At 45.8% G+C, this 21,267-nt stretch overlaps 1 protein-coding gene across 1 annotated transcript in view; it reads right to left on the bottom strand.

Annotated features, from left to right (window-relative positions):
• Positions 1-20,898, bottom strand: part of LOC310988506 (B-cell lymphoma/leukemia 11A-like) — a gene marked incomplete at both ends in the record, with an annotated part of 32,488 nt that extends 11,590 nt beyond the window's left edge. Inside the window, 2 exons of the mRNA XM_083975142.1 lie at positions 17,675-18,067; positions 20,844-20,898. Coding sequence (XP_083831268.1) covers positions 17,675-18,067; positions 20,844-20,898 — 448 coding nt within the window. The remainder of the gene's footprint in view (positions 1-17,674; positions 18,068-20,843) is intronic.
• Positions 20,899-21,267: the final 369 nt, after the last annotated feature.

Below are 21,267 nucleotides of genomic sequence, written 5' to 3'. Positions count from 1 at the left end.
TGTGGTCTGATCAGCCACCATAGCGACGTGCAGGAGGCGGGTAAAACGGCGGACAATAGGACCTAGTGCAGCCCAGAAACTGAACACCCAGATCCCCAGAAGACAAAATCTGCATTATATCAGTTTAACGTTGTGGAACCGTGTAAGAATCATTTGAAATGATATCTAACACAGCTACGTGTGTCTTTTCAGTTCCATCTTCCTCTCACACACACCGTCACTGGCCTGTAAAAAAATACTGCGTGCAGACCCTTCCGTTTATTCTCCCTAGAGGTGTGTCAGGAACATGCATAGGTCCACGCAGTAGTGAGCGTGATATTAATTAAGGTAGCCAACCTGTAGGTTCCTTTGTGCCCAGCTGTAGAGCATAAATCAGGCTTTTAACGAGGCTAGGGCCCTAAGATCTCAAACCGTGCTGGAATGCTACCTGCACAGCCATGCCAAAAATCTGTCTGGGTCTAGGGCTCCTATAGATCACTATGTTTATAAGGGGGGCTATAGCGACCTACCCTGGGGAGGGAGGGAGGAGGGAGGGAAAGGGGGAGGGCAGAGCAGAGGAGCAGAAAAGGCGGGTGGCAAAAGGGGGGCATGAGCTATTTCTATTGGGTCATCAGGTTTAAGTAAACATGTGTGGTGTTGGTGTGTGAGTGTGTGAGGGCGTAGATGTGCTGCACCACAACAAATTCTCCTGTTTTTAACAGGATGCTAAAAAACAAAGGTAAGCAAGGAAAACGAGTCACAGACGGAGCGAATAAGAGATGGCGAGATGATTACTTGAGGCCGAGGGGAAAGAGCTGCAGTAAGGTACAACGTTCTCCAGGGGATCAGCAAAGGTCAAAGAATCATCAGCAAAAAAAGTGAAGTAAATTCCTTTTCTAATGCTCAAGATATCGCTGTTAAACTTCTGAGAGAAACTCTAAAACAAAGCTTCAGGACCTGAGAAAGCGTTCATGAGCAGGATACGTGAAGAAAGCCTGTGTTCCTTTGGTGACAGAAGGATTTATTCACAGACAGCTGCAGGACAGGACACACGCACGTATAGACTGACTGACTGACTGGCTGGGCTGTTGGACTGGCTGACTGGCTAAACAGCAGGCTGAGTCCAGCTCAAAGCCACTGCTTCTGCACAGAGAGGCTCCATGAATTCAGACATTCCACAACAGGCAGTGGCAAGACACTTAGACACACACACACACACAAATACAAGCATGATTCAAATACACACTCACAAGAACTTAATCACACAAACACTGTAGTTTATTTTCATATGCATTAAATAAGTGCAGTAGCACTTTCCAGTGCGATGCCAACGCTGCTGGAGAGCTTATCAGCTAACCAACCGTATATAAATAAATCAGAGTGGAAGTGCGGAAATTTGGATTAATGGCTGATCAGGGGATGGGTAGAGCTGGTTTTTCAGGCTGCACTCTGCAGCACCACCTGAGATTTATGGGCCAGATGTTTGTGCTATTGCTTCTCTAACAGACTATAAAACTTCATTTACAGAAGGCAACAGTCAAGTCTCAATGTAAAGTGCCGCCAACATGCTAAAACGTTGCTGCACTGATGCAAATGTCAACTGCAAATAATTAAAGAATGTAATTAACAAACAGCTTTCATTACTGCACACCGCTGCAGTTTGTTGTTTTCTCTCTCTTTTTGCTTTCTATTTCTCTCTTGTGTGGCTTGGACAGTGACAGCCCTGACATGAATGTAACTCCACTCGCTGCCAACATGAACTCAGGTTCTCAAGATCCACCCTGTCAATTTGAGGGAGGCTGACAACCTCTGACTGACACAAGGGTCATGGGGACATTGACCCCAGTGGACTGCTTGTGTTGCATTCTGAGAAATGAACTTTGAGAATTTGCGCAAGGTCAAACTGGAAAGATCCTATACACCCGTTCCACACTTGTCCAGCTGATACGCTGGAGGCCTGCAGAAAACCCAGAGAGGGGAAAGTGTCTGAGAATGACCCAGCCCATATCTGCTGTACCTTTGACACTGCCATATAGATATATAGACACATAAAAAGATATGTTTGCTTTTAAAACACATGGCCTTTATTGCTCTCGTCCGGTTTCCTCACCTTTGCAGTGCACAGAGGGGTAGCAGATGAAAAGAGGAATTAAGGGCAGTGAAAGAACAAGGATATTATCTGAAGAGGAAGGGGTGTAGTTGCGGGGTGTCAAGAATGGTGTAAAAAGCTGTGGAGAGGAGAAGAAGGGAAAAACAAAAGAGTGGTGGACAGCTTTACACTGCAGCACCCCATTCTAGATTACATTAGTGGCAGCTGCTTCCTTTGTGCGGTTTTATGGCCTGGCCCCAAGAAAAAGCTGCTAAAATTTCATTTAATCTGCCGCAGAAACTCAAGTGTCTGTCAGCCACGCAAACAAGGGGCCTAAAAGCACTATGCTCTCAGATAACGCAGGCCAAATAACACTAATAATATCTCTCTCCGTGGCCATACAGGCAGACATTTTGTGTAACCAAAGAGGGCTCGTCTGTGCCACCGGTGCATGGGAAACTGGCCCGCTCTGGCAGTCCAGGGGCAGGCCTTTAATGGCCAGTGAGGGAGCCAGACAACGTCCCCCTTCTTCCCTCCTCACCCCCACCCCCTTTATCTCCACCTCCTGTTCATCCTTCCAAGTCATTAGCTTATGTTAATCACTAAAACTACCAAGACTGACCCCCAATTTCATTTAGTATGCCACTACACTTAACAGCAGATGACAACGCAGCTGCTACAACTGATTTATTGAAGTAAATAACTGTAAGAGTGAGCCTATGTTTTGTCATTTGTTGACATTAGCTGTTGAAGACTGTTAAAATATGTGTGAGATCAGATCAAACTTAACCCACAGTCCCTTTTTTACTTCATTAAATAGAAATAAATTAATCACCTCATGCTCATTCAAAAACAAACACTTTGTTTAACTGCTTGAATATATTCACCCTGTAAACTCTGGACTCTGGCTCTGCAAATAACTTTAGCCAAAAACCTAGGCAGAAAATTGCCTAAATTTTAATAAGATCTAAACCATAATTGAACAGGCTATGAAGAACTTGATCCAAAAAATGGAAGTGGCCACATTATCCCTTAAAAACAAGGCTATATCTCAATTGCCTGGTCAATATCCTGCTCCCAAAGACCCAGATACCCACAAGTAAACACAAAAAAAGCCGCACAACACTTTGCTGGCTGTGTTGGTCTGACACAGGGATGGAGCTTTGACAGCAGCGGTAACTGACAGAAAGCAGCAGCACAGGCAGCGGTTGGGGCAGCTTCCTTCCTGGGCTTTGGGTTTACAAAGCGGCATGTCCATGTACTGTACGTGCATATACATTTTGTTCAGATAAATTGAGAGGAAAGAGAGGAGGACGAGGAGATGCAAACACCCGCCCCCCCCCCCCCCCCTCTTTTGGCCTCTCAGATAAAAAGATGGTAGGAGTGAGGCGATCTCGTGGCATGAGCAGGGGAGAGGATACAGGAAAAGGCCCTTAGCAGAGATAGAGGCAGAGGGAGTTATAGCAGTCCGTCCGGACAGGATCTCCTCTGCTCTGTTTGAATGGGGAAGATCACAGATGACAAATTTAAAGCTTGGGACTCTATATCCCACAGGAGCTGGTCTCACTTGCACTGTGTTCATCCTCTCAGTTTTGGCTAAAGTGCAAGAGACTTACACCACTGTGTGAGGATAATGACAATGAAGCATGGCCACCACGTAAAAGGAAAGCAGATTTTCACACAATTTTTGAAATTATTCTGATGATACATTTTTTATTGCTTCCTATTGAGCATCCTGAGTCAGTCATCTGAGAGTGCAGCTGGCAATTTCTAGTTAGATTAGAAATACTTTGTGTGCAATTGAACAATGGCACCTACAGTAAATGTATTTGCTTTCTTGTCAGGAGAAGACTGATCCACTCTTACATCTGTCGGTTCAAGGTGAGGCAACAACTAGCAGGTAATTTGCTTAGCTTAGCACAACAACTAGAAAAAGGGGGAACACAATGTCAAACTTTTCCTCTGTTGTCCTCCATCCTCCAGTGGCACCGGTCAGTTTAATCAAAGGCAAAAACCATACTTTTGAAACCACTGAAACTTGCTGGTTCAGAAAATGTATGACAGTGAAATTCATCTGTAGTACATTCTCTGTGTAAAACAATGTTTACAAAAGGCCACTACAAGAGGAAACAAAAAAGCAAGAGGAAAAGCAACACAGACTCACAAATGAGTGCTAATGAAGACATAGCAAGCTGTAGAGGGGAGAAGGCGGAAGAGATGGGCGAGGGCAAATTAACCTTTTTAATTGGAGATTGGTAGCCCTCTTTGGACCCTGCAGTTGGATCCAGAGTGCTGACAGATGATGAGAGGGAAATGGCAGGCCTATTACAGGCAATCTGGCCCTGCAACTTGGCAGACCACAGCAGTACCAGAGCCTGGGGAGAACAGGGCATGTCCAGCATGGAAAGCATTCCCTGCCAGACCGCTCGCTGGCAGAGAAGGGCTTGCCTCAATAAAGGTATAAATAGAGAATGGTTATCTTGGCACTTTGAACTACAGGGTAAAGGGTTGTCATAAGGGAGTCTGGTTTCTCGTCTGATAACAAAATACTACCTGGTCAAGAAAAAGGAGAAGGGCTTTGCTTTAATGAAAGAGAGAGAGAACCAGTCTGACAGGTATGAGAGAAGAGAGGGGTCCAAGAGGGGGGGGGGGGGGGGGGTGTGAGGGTGAAGAAATGCACACTGAAAAAATTCACACATCATTTGGGTTCACATGATATGCACTCATGCACACATCCATTTTCAATCCCAAAACATCTGCACCAGTGTTCACCAAGGAGCCAGATGTAAGAAAAAGACATCAGAGAGGATGACTTCCTGCCTGTCTGTGTGTCTGGATGCAGAGCCATGTTTATGTCTGAGGATACAAGAAAAACAAACATCAAGGTCAGAGAAGCTGGAGTCTGTCCAAGCAAGAGATAGCCCTTTCTTAACGGGGCTGCAGGCCTGCTTTAACATACAGCCCCAGGGGGACACCAGGATTTAGACAGAACCCTTAGGCAGAGTTTCATATCGAATATCAGGACCCTCTTAGAGCTGCAGACTCCTCACCTGACATCTAAGTGAACAGCATGAATGATGTCATAGTGAAAAGGAAATACCAAATCTGATCTGAAATTCAACTTCTTTGCACAAACATGGCTGCAAACGTTTCTTATCTACACTTGATGACAACCACCTCCTTCTCCGTAGACAGTTGATGTAAACATAATCCTGACGCCTCTTTCATGCTGACCCCATTAGCCAGACGTCCATGGACATGTCGGCAGTAGGTCAACGCGGCTACGACAAAGAATCACCAGTCCTTTGACACACACACACACACACACACACACACACACCATACCTTTTTCTATCTATCTCTGTCTTTGTCTATCTGCGTTGCATTGTGCCATCTAATGCATGGAGAACAAGGCACTGGCAACATGGCAGACCACACGGGGTTGCTTTTAATTACACCATTCATGGCCATTTGAGAGATGATAAATTCAAGTGTCTCACAATCTATATATGACACACACACACACACACACACACACACACACTGTCCCTCCATCAGCATCCTCTGCCTCCACCTCATGCACATACACACTCTCGCTTGCAAATTTCTCCCTCACTCTCTCTTGTACACACACACACACACACACACACACCAGACACATGGCCGAAGAGAGCAGACTACCATCTGGAAGTAGTGGCCGGCTTTGTCTGGGAGGGGGGTTGGAGGGGGGGTGGGGGGGTGAAAACGCCAACACGACCCCCCTTCAATACACACTCACTCACACATAAACTATACACACAACCCTTACAATGGCCCCATCGCCCTCCCTATCCAACTGCTCTAAGTGTGAGAGCTCTTCTCATACAATCTGTGCATATACATATGCAAATTTGCAGGGGGGGCATTATAAAAACAGCCATCATCACACACACACAGGAGCGAGATATTTTGTTGGCTTCGGCACCAAAGTGGCCACGCAAGAGTTCTGGAAAAGAAAACATGTTTCTGAGAAATAGAGCAAGAGCTGGAAGGCTGCGAGAAAAAGGGGAGATGAAAAGAAGAACCTTCTTTATAAATAACAAATTAATGTGAGCATGTGTGAAATACATGCAAATGGGATTGCATGCATTTACATGGAGACACACATAAACACATGCACACACAGACACGCACACATATATTATCCATGTTTGCCCCGCAGCATGCATGTGATGAATTTATACATGAAAACTCTCTCTGTCAATTGACACAAGATGTAACACAACTGTCCCACAACATCCCGCACCGCATCTGACCAGACATTCAGTGCCAGCGTAGTTGTCATAAACATATACCAGATTTCAAGGAATGAAATGCAGTTAATGAAACAATGATATCTGATATGAGATGAATCAAGTTCTCTGTGGCTGCACTTGAACTTCAAGTCTTTTGTCTAGTGCCCATTTGTCATAATCAAAACCCACAAGACCCTGAGTGAGGACAGAAGAAGACAGACAGAGAGAGAGAGAGAGAGAGAGAGAGAGAGAGAGAGAGAGAGAGAGAGAGAGAGAGAGAGAGAGAGAGAGAGAGAGAGAGAGAGAGAAAGACAGACAGACACCTGCAAAGCTAGCTGGAAAAACGACACCTAACCCTCTCCAGTTGTTACATAAACCTTGTGTCTTCACACACAACCTTTCACACTAGTTTCTCCCTTTTAACAAATCACTTTTCTCACCTCAGCAGCTCATATTCACATTTGCTTCAGCCATCATCATATTTTATCCTTTCAAATCAGGGATTTTACTTGAAATTCCACTCAAAACTTAAAAAATAAAATTACTCTAAGAAACAGTAAAATGGAGGTGATAGACAAATAATAATAGCTGTGACCTAAAGAGCCACTCAAATTAATAAATCCCACAGTCCTACAGCAATAAACTCTCAGTTCCTTGAATTCTTTAGATGTTCATGATGTGACAGAGCTTTCTGATCTGCCATCTTGAGGCAGGGTTTGTGTGTGAGCTAAAAGCATTTGAAGTGGAATAGTGAACAGCCTGCTCTCAAAACTCAAGGGACACATCCGAGTCGTAATTAGGAGAGGAGCTGCGTCCATATTTTATGGCGTTCACAGACACAAACACATTCAAAGACACAATTTCTTCTATGAGTACACGTATGAAATATGGATCTGTGGATGTATTTATGCATGTTGGAGCTGACACAGATAGAAGGCTCCTTGCCCACACAGCACAACAGTCCATTATGTACATCTTCCATATCAAATTCTCTCCCCCAGTTTTCACCACTCTCATGTTTGCTGTAATGTTTTCAGTACACAATAGCAGCGGTGGTGTTAAGCTCATGTTGCCCCATCAAGAGGAGAGCACCAACAACAACCAAACACTTTTCCCTCCTCTTCCCACCCTGTTTACGACCAGATCCATTCCTTTCTCACTTTGTTCCCACGCTCCCTCCCTTCTTTTTTCTCTCCTCTGCATTGTCCTGTGCCCTCAGGTTAGAGGTTCTCTCTGTTTCCTCCACTAAAGCTTGGAAAACAGAGGAGGAGAGCTGCAGAGAGAGAGAGAGAGAGAGAGAGAGAGAGAGAGAGAGAGAGAGAGAGAGGAGGGCCGGGCCACCAGGCCTGTCCGTCTGCCTCCTTCGGCCTGGCTGGATAACCGGTCTGAACTGGTTCTGACATAGGTGAACCAGAGACGTGTCCTCTTTCGCCTCTGGACAAAAAAGAACCATGGTGGCATTCCATCCGTGGTCAGCAGGTACCAGGGCCGTATCCATCCATGTGTGTGTGTGTGTGTGTGTGTGTGTGTCCCTGTCTCCCAAGACCTTTGAGGCCTGGACCATTGCCAAGTTCATCTGTTAATGGACAGCTACGAGGAGAGCTGCCCCATCCCCCTCTTTCCCTCCGCTCTGTGTCTCCAGCAGCCGTGCCTGCTCACGACCCCCCCTTAACCTCCCCAACCCCCAGCCAGGCCTGCCCAGATACAGACCCTCACTCTCCCTCGCCCTCCTCCTCCACTCCCTTTCTCTCCCTTCCCCTGAAAGCTATATCATTCCCTTTCTCCTCCTCCTCCTCCTCCTCCTCCTCCTCCTCCTCCTCCTCCTCCTCCTCCTCCTCACTGCCCCCCAACACTCTGTGCTTCTCCTATTCAAGATAAACAGAGTGCTTCAAGTTCAGGGGACACCCTGGGACCCTTTAACAAAGCCATCTATCATGCTGTCTGCCTGAGACTCCTTTGGCCATAGCGGGCTCTGCTGCTGCTGCTGCTACATCTCTCTCTCTCTCTCTCCCTCTCTGTGTGTGTGTGTGTGTGTGAGTGTGAACACACACAGGCTGGACATAGACCAACCAGCCAGCCTGCAAACCCTGACTAGCTACTTTGCTCTAGCTGATCCTGAGCTGGACAATTTCCCCATTGTGTTTGTGGCCCCTCCTGGCCCCTTCAAGACCAAGAGCAAAGACAGACCCCCCCCCACCCACCCACCGCCCTCCTCCTGCCAATGTAAGCCCCCCCCCCCCCCCCCCCCTTGCCCCTTAAAACGAGACAAACTCAAGACATGAAGGCATGCCACAGAGTGAAGAACAGCATGCACACGTAGGACACTTTCTCTCCACACCTCTGAGACAGACTCCGCTGACCCCTCTCCCATTCCCCTCAAGTCCAACTGCAGGACGATTAACCCAACTGTCAACAGCTTAATAGTGTGGGAATAAGAAACTGACAGTATGAGCTGTGTTTGTAAACATGATGGAGATTATGAACAGAACATGACGGAATGAGAGAAAAAGAAGAAACAGGGAGTCGCCCCATTCACACTAAGATCGTGCAACATTTATGGATTCAATTATCTGGCTGGCAGTTTTCAGCATTTAAGCATAGGCCTTGCTACTGTACATGGAAGTACTATAGCATGACAGCAAGTGGGAAAATAAGGGCACGACAGAGGAAGAGCACCGTGAATCACCACACAGGCTAACTAAATGATTCATTTCAAAACTTACACTCAGCTGAATCTCATTTAGAGAGACTTTAATTGAACTTAATGCTCACTTTGAAGGCTGTAATTTGACTTGGCATGTACTGAGAGGTGTTTCTAATATTTAGTTCAGTCCATTTACATCAACAACAGTGTAGTAAATGTAAATGCGTAGTAAATGTATTTTTGCAGAACTGTGCCTTATGGGTTGAGCTAAGTGTCCTTTAGTGCTTCATCCTTTAGGCATCACAACACACTTGGCAACTCTGGTGGCTATCAGGCAAAAAAAAATGTTGTAACATTTGCTGTTCTTGCTTTATTTTATTTTTTCCTTTAATTGAATTTAATTTTAATATATTTTGAGGTTAATAAGGTTTAAGATTTTCCAGAACTAATGCCCTGACAGAGGTCTGTACATGAGGAAACAGCTCCTGTTCCCACATAACGCCGACAAGTACTATTTACATGTTAAGGTGCATACACAGCCAGAGAGAGTGAGAGAGTTTCCTGGCTACCAATTGTGACAAGAGCTACCTAATCAACTCTTGACTCTTGGTATGGGTTATGGACTAGGACTTGGTCACACAAACACACACATACATTTTCCATCCCTCCTCCTCCCTTTTTCACTCCCTCTCTTTTTCCCGCTTTCATGCTTCTCTCCGACAAACAGCTACGGCCACGGCCCCAAAGGCCCAGCAGCTGCTGTCCTCTCCAGCCTGCCATCGAGTGGGAGCAGCCTGCCGGTTTTAGAGCGCTAAATTATCCATTAGATGTTATCAAGTTGTAGCAGGGTGATGCCATTCTGCTAGAAGCTATCAATCTTTCATAAGTCCTAGGCACAGCGTGGATTGGGATGCACTACCAGACCCTCCCCACCACTCCCGACCCATCCGGCTTGACGAACTGCACGCAAACTTGGACATGTACACACAGAGAGGCGGACACAGTCAACAAATACACAAGCTGACGTGAATGCAGCCAGGTACACGCTCTTGCACTCAAGCTCGGCAGAAACAACCTGGACGGAGTTTGTTTAGGGAACATCCAGTTCTACAATTCCTGCCTTGTGTCTTTCATCCCCCTTTTTCTTCCTAAACACAACTAACATTTTGAGCCAAACCTCGAAATTTATGCTGCCTAAACCGTGTGTCCATGCCCTCACACTAGCTCCCCTCGCACGCTCTCCCTTTTTATCTCTCCTCCTCATCTCTCCCTCCCTCCCTCTGCTTCTTGCCGTGGCCTGGCAGCCAGGCAGGGCAGACATGTTCAGAATGCGCTCCGGTAATGGGCTAATCAAAAATGCAAAACAATTGGCAATTACCGCGCGGGGCCCTAATGGTCATTAGAATTTACAACAAGGTAATGAACTGAGAGTCAGCTCAGTCCATGCATATTCATAAAGCAATCAGGCCTTTGAAGATTAAAGAAGCGCTTCAAATTTAAATGAGGGCGCCAGCATGTTATCAGTGAGATTCAGCCTGCAAAAGTAAAGGGTGCCTGGGACAGGAGTGTGCATTTATAAGTATGTGTGTGTGTGTGTATGTGTGTGTGTGTGTCTGCGTGTGATGAGGGTTGGGGGGTCAGTTTGGTGTGGGGGATGGAGTGGAGGTGTAAGTATGTGTGTGTGCATGCATCTGTGATGACAGTGTGTGTCAGTCTCACTGGTGTGCCAAATTGTGCTTGCATGCATTCAGCGCAAAGCAAACGGCAGTACACAGACAGCAGTATATAGCCTAAAGTGCCTCTAATAACCAAATTAACACTCTCTTAAAAATGAATGAAGGCCCTATCTTCTGATCATCATTTATAAGATGTGGGATTTGAATCTAAGATCAAATGTACAGTTAACTTGAGCTATTAGGAGGCAATGAGCTTTTGAATACAAAACCCCCTGAGGAATACAGCAACCTATTAGTATACATTTATGAAAAAGTGCTGCTGCAGACACGGTTTGCATGCACATGTACACGCTAAAGCACTCTAAGACTCTCTCCCTCACACACACATACACATGCACACAGAGGGCTGTGAGTTTTCACAAGTGTAACGTCAGACACTGGGGCCCTCTCTGTGCCATATCTCTCTGGTGGAGATAAGGCTGGCGAGACACAGCTGTAGACGACCACCCACCAACATACAAAAGGTACAAATAGCCCAGCACACACCCATAGACAGACCAAGCCCAGCACTGGGACCTGCACTGGGACAGATAGTGGAGGAAGAAACACTAGCTAGACAGATAGTGACCAGGATCAGTAGGTTCAGACTAACGTGAGGCCCCGGTCCATGTGGCTCTCCCATGGCCTCAGCATTATCACCATGGGTGTGAGAAAGACAAAGCAACAGCCCCGCAGCACCACATCTATAAACACTACAGTCATAATAGGAACACAAGAGGTTGAGGCGACATACTGAGTAGTGATACAGGTTGTGATAATGTGACAGAGGCTCTTCAAAATACTGAGTAAAAAAATCTGGATGAGTGTCAATCGGTGAGCTAAATTGGACCTTAAAGGGGGAAATAAAAACAGGGGAGGTTTTTTTAGAAAATGAAAATTACCATGTTAAAGTGTAAAAGTCTCTCTTCCTATTCTCACCCAAAAGTAACCTGCCTTCCTAAAATACCGCTTCTGTCCCTTTTGCTCTCATCCGCCACTTCCTGAGCTACAGCTGTATCAAAGACACTTTTTCTTCTCTGTTTCTGTTCTGTCTAAAAATAAAGTCATTAACCTGCAGGTGGTGAAACCGGCGGCTGGTGTGACAGGCCCTGACGCTGTCAGATGACCCCTGACCCTGTGATGTGACTGCCTGCCACGCTATTGACAGGACAGCGGCAGGACACGCTTATTTCTGAGGATACTTTTTCATCCCGTGTGACGCGGCTGTGGACAAACAAGGTTGTTTCTGTTGTATGTTGCTTGACAGTAGGTAGAGGGGATAGGAAGCGGCAGGGTATGTGTGAGGGTAAACGTATATGTGTATGTGTGTGTGTATGTGTGTGTATGTGTGTCTCCTGGCTTGCTCTGCAGCCAAATCTGTGAGAGTGAGAATGAGGTCTAGAGTGGATGTTGGAAGCCTTTAAGAGGTGCAGACACGCTAATGTAGCCAAAACTTAGAGTTTCCAGTCCCTCGAGACAAACTACTGGAGCGATGTGTGGAGAGAGAGCGTGAGTGAGACAGAGAGAGAGAGAGAGAGAGAGTGAGAGAGATGAAGAGAGTGGGGAAGCGCAGAATGACGGGGGTGAGGGTGTGTGTGTATTGTAGGAGTGATTGGAGGGGGCTAAAATAAGGATCATATGTTTCTGACAGATCTCATCAACTCACAACACATCATGGGGCCTCTGCCACAACACATTTACTACAGACAAAACACAGTTTCACAGGAGGGGGGGGGGGGTTACACTGGGCATGTGTGTGTGTACAGTATGTGTGTGTTTGTATGTGTGTGTGTGTGTGGGGGGGGTACATTCATTGTTGTGTTCATAAAACAGGTGTGTGTACATTGTGTGGGTAAGTGCATGCATTTGTTTAAGCCTCCTTTGTGCTGTTGTGTGCATGTTTGTGTTTTTGTGTGCTCCTATGTGTGTGTATGTGTGTGCATACTTCAACTAGCCTCCACCTGAATGGCCTGAGGCTGTCGTACCGGGTTGTTAGAAGACAAACAGAGACACAGGAAGCCCGAGCTAGGAGCCCTGGGGACAGCACACACACACACACACACACACACACTCACACAGTCTCCCGCATACCTACCCTTAAGTACACACACTCCCGCTGTCAGTCACACACATAGCCGCCACCTCACCATAAGTCCTGTTTTCTAAGCCCACAAAACATCATTTTAAAGAGATACGCCAACTTTTTTTTTTTGTGGCTTGCCTCACTCCCGAGTCCATGACCAGCAGATAGACACCATCCTTTCGACTGTGCGTGCAGTAACACGGGAGATACGGGCAGAGCTGGCGCACCGCTAATTAGCTTAGCTCAAACGCTGGAAGTGTATAGGTAGTGTTAGCCTGCCTCTACCTAAAGTCATCAGAGAAACTCTTCGTTCTTTCTAAACGGAAACCGACGGGTCGATCTTCGTCTCAGAGCTGACAAAACTCTCCGGTACGGCATCTTGAGTGGTCAAATGCCGGTAACGGGACGAGATCGGTCAAAACGGAGGGTTCAAGCTAAGACGGTTTATTTTGGCAACGGGTGTTTTATTTTGTGAAAGTAACCGGAAGTGCGTTGGTCACAACGGCTAGAACAAAATTGTAAACAGCTGGTATTTAGACAAATGAACGACACACTGCTGATCTAAACGGCTACTTTCTCGCCTAAAAATGTTTGAAATGTCGATAAAGTGATATATTTACAGAGTTTAGAGCTAAAATGAAATCAGCTTCTGACTGCTGATTTCAGCTCGGGTAGGAGGCAGGCTAACACTACCTATACACTTCCAGTGTTTGAGCTAAGCTAATTAGCGGTGCGCCAGCTCTGCCCGTATCTCTACGGCTCTACTCGGCTACTGCACGCACAGTGGAAAGGATGGTGTCTATCTGCTGGTCATGGACTCGGGAGAGAGGCAAGACACGAAAAAAAAATGTTGGTGTATCCCTTTAAGTACACACACACTCACACTGTCAGTCACACACATAGCCGCCACCTCACCTTAAGTCCTGTTTCCTAAGCCCACAAAACATCATTTTAACACACACAGATACACCTCCTCTACCTCTCTCTTACACACACATATTTAGGCCCAGCCCCTCCCTCAGGCCCTGCGCTCTGTGCCAAGTCTGTCCTGGCATGGTCCACAGAGGGGTGTCCTCAGGCCAGGCTTGCCAAGTCAAAGACCCTTTCATGTTCAGCCTGCACGCCCAGGGTAGTAAAGCCTTAACAAACAGCCCGACACACACACACACACACACACACACACACACACTCTTTCTCTCGCACACACACATGGAAAGCTATAAACAGCTTAAGTGGTCAAAACCCACACTCGTACACACACATGCACACATATACACATACATTAGTCTAACACTGCATCCACACTCGAGATGTAAACATCCGCTAGACCTCAGTACTTGAATACAGCCAAGGCCACTAACACTCAATCCAACAACAAAGGCTGACGAATCGCCGCCGACAACATTTGTGGGTGTTTAGAGCTTGGCTTCGGAATACAAAAATGTCCTCTATGAAAAATTCATCCTAAAAACCATTCCTGTTCACCTTCATTAAAACTTAGTGGAGCCCACAGCCAAAAATAGGACTGATTTTATCAGAGCCCGGAGCAGCTGTAGGATCAAATTAGAGTCAGTTTTTACAGACAATGGAGTTTATGTTGAAAATATTAGCTGGTATCCAATAATTACAATAGCATGCATCTGGGCCTTTTCAGTATCAATTAAAGTGATCACCGAAACAAAGGCACACGCCACATGTGAACTTGCACAGCGACCCGTATGCACGCACAGACATACTGGACACGGGAAAAAAAAGACATCACAACCAAGGAGCCTCTTACCCCCAGCCATTCACACACACACACACATGCACACACACTCCACATGCATGGCCCAGCCCCCAGTTCTCCCTGACAGATACCCAGTGTGTATATGTGTGCTTATGAGGGAGGGAGGGGAGAAGTTGCAGGGGGAGGGGGGCTGGTGGTTTGGAGAAAGGTGGCACAGTGCCAATACAGAGGCTGCTAAATACCTTTGTCTCCACAACACACAGGGACAAACAGGACAGGCAAGCTGCTGCACGAAGACACACTACAGCCACAGAAAGGTGTTACAAGAAATGCCGCTCTGTTGTAAGAATGTTTTCCTTCTCATGGAGGGAAAAAGGGGAAAGGTGGCTGCCATAATTAACTCAGTATCGATTTAGAGTCCAGGTTACAATGGAGGCAGTGCGCTGGAAAGAGGCAGAAGTGTGAGATGGTGGTCGATTTACGCGGCTACAATGGCCTCATTACCACACGCAGCTACACTGGCGAGGATGCAAGAGGTGTTAATGCTGGAATGGATAAATACAGGCCACAGTAATGCAGCAATACGAGCACGAGAATGTGGCACCGCACTCATAAAATGTAGCGAAGAGAAATGATTTGTAAAAATACTAATTATGGTATGTAGGACAAGATGAAGCTTTTACACAGTAGTGTGGTTGCGCATCCTAAATCAGACCAAACAAACACGATAACAATTCGCATTTAGTCTGCGTAATAATGAATGTGAACGTAAATAAAAACTATGAATCTAATTCACAACACTACCTCTTTATTAGGAATTATATACTGTGGAATAAATCCAGTTTTACACGACACTGTCGTCACATAGTTTGTGTGAGAAACTGTCATCTGCTCTTTTTCTGGGCCATCCATAATCTGGAGACAAGCTACGGTGTCCCTATGCATATCTTAAATTGTTTATCATGCAAATGATGGCACGCAGGCTGCTCTGCCCTCTTCTAACGGCCCAGAGCTCCAGACTACAGACCCCAGCCCCAGCTGCAGCCATGAGACTCCCAGACGGCCTCAGCTGTCCCGTGGACGGAGAGCGAGAAGCAAAGCTTCATCTCCTGTGCTGGGTGTATCACAACTGCCCCCCCGCCCCCCCTCCCCAATTCACAGTTCAAACATCCTGGGTGTCAACTCCCTTTAAATCCAGCAGCTTCTTTCCTACACCTAACCCAAGCCCCCGCCTGTTTAAGCTCCTCTCCATACAGAGATCTATCTGTGTCGACTGACATTTCAGGAGGAGGGCGGGGAGTGTAGGGGTCACATTCATTTGAGTGTATGCGGCACAGCAGCATACGCTAAATCTTGTAACATGTAATACACTCCACTGGAATGAAGTGGACATGAAGCCAGTATGGCACAGATACAGTGTGTGGGGACAGTATGTATTGAGATGCCTCAGCTCAGTGTCAGCCTCTAACTGAGCGGGGTGAGAGAACATGGCAGCTAGCATATGGAGAATGGGGTGGCGCGCTGGCACTGCCAGTCTGGATCCATCAATCTTGGACACAGAAAACAGAGATGCAGGAGGGGGAGGGCTGACTTTTATGTATATATATGACTGATGTGTGGTCTGTTCTGCACAGTGGCTGCGTCTTCACCAGTTTGACCCCAAATCTCTCGCTGGTTTCTCCTGTTTCTTATCTCCTCACACACTCACCTCACACAATCTAATGAAGCATCACAATGGGAACAACCTCACTCTTCATTCAAACCAGGTTAATCTATTCATTATTAAGCCAAGTAAAATCTGGCTGTTACACAATGTGCAGAGACATGAGTCCTATAAATAAAGCTCTGCTCACAATGTTAGTGACCTTATGATATCATGTGAACTCCACTGCACGATGAACTAAATGAGCAAGGAAAACATGGTCAAACAGCTGACAGGGCCAAGAGGCATGTCGAATGTGTATGTGTGTGAGGCTGTGTGTGTGTGTGTCTGTGTGCGTGTACACATGTCCGTGTGTGTGGGTGTATGTGTGTGTGTGTGTGTGTGTGTGTGTGTGTTTGTGTCTTGCACACAGATGTTTAACAAACTGCACGCTAATGAACAGTGGTCATTCTGTATGACAGAGGGCTAACTAGCTAACAACAGATAACAGTGGTCCCTTTACAATGCCATCTGCAAAGCTGAAGCACTAACTAATGCAGTACAGTAGTGCACATTGTTGAGTGCTACTCTCCATGCATTTAGCCTGAATTGGCTTCGAATTAAATCACAACTGCCCAGACAATCAGCCCAATCTGGCACACGGTATCGGATCTGTTAAAGGAAATGAATAAACATTCAAATAGGCTGGTCAAAATCAAACCCCACTCTGTAAAACCAGTCATGAGGGACCCATGCTTGTTTGCACAGAAACTCGTGTTTTCACTACAGCCTCATTTAGCCCCGGTGGACAACCGACAAACCAAGCAGCTGCCTTAAGAAGTCCTTAATTACTCAAATCAAGAAAAAACACTGACAATTAGTGGCTGTAAGGCTCCTCAAATAAACGCTTCTTCCTTGATAGATCAGCATAATTACATTCTTTTCTGTCTCTTTTTAATTTTAGCATCATAGTGAGCCTTTGCAGGCGCATATTTGAGGGAGAGGGAGATATGACAGTGTAATAAGCCAGGGAGGGATGGAGATACATCTCTCACCACCACATGAGAGGGACTGTGGAGGCCACAGGATCTAAGCACATCTGTGATGCAGCAACAAACCAAAAGAAATTCTTTTTTTACTCTCTCTCTCTTTCTCTCTCTCTCTCCGTGTGTGTCATTTTCACTGTCTGTATATCTTTCCATTTCTCACAATCGTTTTGAGGACGGCTTGTTTTCATGTGGCTTCATGGCTCAGCTGAGCGAGATTCACAGCTCCTAAATGCAGCGGCAGATATTTCACACCCTGGCTATGCAGATTGGATACATAGTCACAATCAGTAACAAGAAAATCTCAGAGAGAAATTGTCAATTGTTCTGGTTTGAAATAAACTCTCTATGAACCTTGCAGAGTGACCTACTCCAGACACCTTCACACCTCAAAGACTCACCCCCACAATTTTTTTTCCTGCTCATTTGCTCACTCTTGCATGGCAGCCATTTTAAGCTCCCAGTGTGTTTACCTGTGATATTCTCCAGCTTGGGGATTATTCCTTGCAAGGGTGCAGATAAACAATCCTCATCCTGCGGCGACACCTGAACAGCCACCTCCACAGGGTGACACACCCTCCGCGGTTGCTGATGGTGGGTGCGGGAGTGCGAGGAGGATGTGGAGAGGGGGGAGGCGAGCGGGGAGGACGGTGGCCTGTCCAGAGGTTTGTCCGTGCAGAGGCTGCCGTGGCACTGCCTCCGTTTGTGTTCAATGAACAGCAAGATGTCAGCCAGGGGGAAGCGAGAGTGGCACTGGCCGCAGGTCAGCAGGTCCTGGTCCCCTTTTAGGGGATCACCCTGAGCCACTCCCAGCCTGGGGGAGTCCTGAGAGTCTTCTTCTGGTAGAACACCTGACAGCGGCTCAGCTGGATGGACAGGCAAGAGGGAGAAGTGTCACAAGATACAATACAGATACACATTCTGTGGTGCTTGTAAACGATTATATTTAAGGACATACTGAAATAAGGTCAGGCTGTAAACAATGTTTTAAAGAGGGAGAGAGAGAGAGACAAAGAGAAAGAAAGAAAGAAAGAAAGAAAGAAAGAAAGAAAGAAAGAAAGAAAGAAAGAAAGAAAGAAAGAAAGAAAGAAAGAAAGAAAGAAAGAGTGCACCTATACTACTTCGATAAGGACTGACATGTTCAGCTTGCAGGCAGCAGCCAAATGATTAAGTTGCTTGACCCTCTTTATTGTGCTGCCAATCTCGCTTTTTTAATGAACCTAACACCTCTGAGAATCAAAAAATAGATTCTAATTTGAGTTCAAGATGATTGGACCCCATTTCGTTAAAAGTGCTGGGATCTCGTGAACCAAGGTTAGACATTGAGGGGTTGGATGTGGAGTAGGTCCCTGAAGTACCGACAGAGAGAGAGAGAGAGAGAGAGAGAGAGAGAGTGAGAGACGAAAGAGGAGAGAGAGAGAGAGAGAGGGCATTTTAAAAGAAGTAATCTAGCCACACGGTAAACGACACTGGGCGCCCCGACTGGGATGTTGAGATAAGATGTGATGAATTCTTGCCGCTGGTTCAACCTTTAATTCCGTGTCGGGTCAGACGAGAAGGTGGTGAGGGACTATGCAAGATAGGCCCTGTTACTTGTATGTTCAACTGCATTAAAGATGAGGGAATTCGCCCCTATTTTACTGGAGCTTATCTTAACCAGCTTATGCCATGGACATAGGAGAGGTGTGTGAGGCTGGGTTAGGTGGAAAGATTTTCTACAAACCAAATAATCTCATTTTGATACCAAGCCAGAGTGATGTGAATAACTTTGAAAACTAAAATATAATCCTTTTTTCAGACATTGGACTGCGCCAGAATTTCAAGTAGTTTAGGCCAATGTTTCCCACTGGGATACTGAGGTAGGTCTGTTCCACTATCAGGAAAATCATTAGGGCCTCTTCGTTTGCCATTTTAGTCTATTATGACTTCCTGTAGATCAATAATTTCAGCCAACTCACTCACAGAAAAATGGAAAAATTGAGATGTTTTCTTTTTCCTTTTCAAACCAATGAATAAAAAGAATGATGCATCGGATACATACAGAACATTCATGTCCACTCTGCTCATATGAATATGTGATAAAGTGTGCCTTTGCTACAGGACAGCTCAACACTAAACCTGCAATAAAATCATGCAAGTGTGATCATGCAGCCGTAAGTATTGTCCTGTTCAAATTAATAATGTGCACATATAAAAATGTGACTGTTATCCCAAACTAAGTGAAACTAAACTAAATCAGAGTCAGAGTCAAACACTGAAATTAGAAAGATTAAATGAAAAATCTGTAAGAGGTTTTAAACATGTCTAATTTCTGTGAATTGCTTATTTACCAACAGGCCCTCAGCTGTTCTTTTTGAACATTTCCCTCTGCATCTTCTTTGAATAATCTCAATATTTGATTTTATATTATCTCCCATAAAAAAAACATGAGCGAGGTAATAGACATGACATTATGCTACGATCTCTTATTTATGCTAAACCCGTCCCTTTGGTCAAGCAGCAGTAGGATAAAGTGGATCAAGTTCAAGTTCAGCAGTGGCCTACATGACTACAATCATATTGCGCCCCCCACTGGCAAAACGTCTGACAACTGTCCGGCAAATGAAAGCGTACATGTAGAGAGAGCATAATTGGTTTCAGTAGAAAAGGGAACAACCGTGCAGATAAAAGGTTTTCGACGGAAATAATTAAGAACAAACGAAAAACAATGAGTTCGCATCTCCAATTAAAACTTAAATGAAGCCAATCTGTGTATCTGGAGACATCTCCTCATTCACTGACGCGCGTAAGTGTATTGATGAAGCGGTTCCTGCTGGCATCAGACAAATGGTTCGGAAATAATTCTCCTGCAAACATTAATGTATCTTAATGCTTTAAAAAACCATCATGCAACCTCAAGCAGTGTCCTGCAATTTTATTACACACGCGCGTAAAAAACACTTTCCTGGTTTTCGTCTCTCCTGGTTGTAAATCACAAGTATCGCGCTCGCGTACATTTCCATGGATCAATGCAATGTATATCTATTAATGGTGAAAGATAACATACTACACATTACATACAGTGGTTGTAAGCAAGCGACTGCACGGAAACAATATTCCTTGTAACGCACACGCGGTCTCCGCGCTGTGGACAAGTGGGTATGTAAACACCACTTCCCTGTGTCCAAACCAGCCCAAACCTCTGGAAATACATTCACACAACAAAAAAGAGACTCGGTTGTAGTGGTGGAATAGCGTTACAGGCCACACCTGAAAACTTCTCAGCGGATGGCAGCAGCAGTAGTATGGACTGTCTTCATATAGGCAAAGGTCTCTGGCCATTAAGCCCATGCATGCCCTTTAATGGCGAAAGAAACCTTGAAGGCTGCGTTATACAACACCTTAACCAACACAAGTTGAAGCTGTCACGTTGTTTCAAAACTTTCTCCGTATGCGGTAAAAAAAAAAAGAAAAAAAAAGTAAACCCTCTGCCTTGGATATGTTTGCCTTGTTTAATTTCACTCGGGACAGTGACTCCGTACGTGGCCGTATCCTACCTATTAAAATTCCCCAAGGAAGTTGCCCTGAACAGAGAAAAGAGGTGGCTCGCTGAGAGGTGAAAAGCAGCCAAATGAAAACAAAATGCGATTTATCTCCACTTACGCGAAAACTCCCGTTTGCTCAAGTGCTGGGGTTTGCCTTGCTTGCGGCGAGACATGTTGGTTTAGTGGCAGCTTTTCAGCTGAGTTCACATTGGGAAATCCGTTCCTACAAGGTAGACTCCAAACGAAATATCTTCATTGATGCGTCTGACATCCAACTAGGAAAGAAAAAACACACCAAGTGAAGAGCGGATCATACAGAGGCTGAGGCGTGGAGCGCTACGGGCTGTGCGGAGCTCTTCATGACTTTTTCGCAAAGACAGAGTGATGGGGGTACGGCGAAGCCCCCCTGAGCTGCAAGTTCAAGTGCGGACGTGACGTTCCTGCGAACTTGAACGTCAGGAGATGGACGGACTGAGACATACAAAACATGGGCAGGGCGAAGGCAGCCAGTGGGAGGGGGACAAGCCATAATAAAAACCAAT

Source organism: Trachurus trachurus, assembly GCF_905171665.1.
Source record: "Trachurus trachurus genome assembly, chromosome: 1".
Lineage (NCBI taxonomy): Eukaryota > Metazoa > Chordata > Actinopteri > Carangiformes > Carangidae > Trachurus > Trachurus trachurus.
Note: the sequence above shows the minus strand (reverse complement) of the source record. Positions and strands in the feature narration are given on the sequence as shown.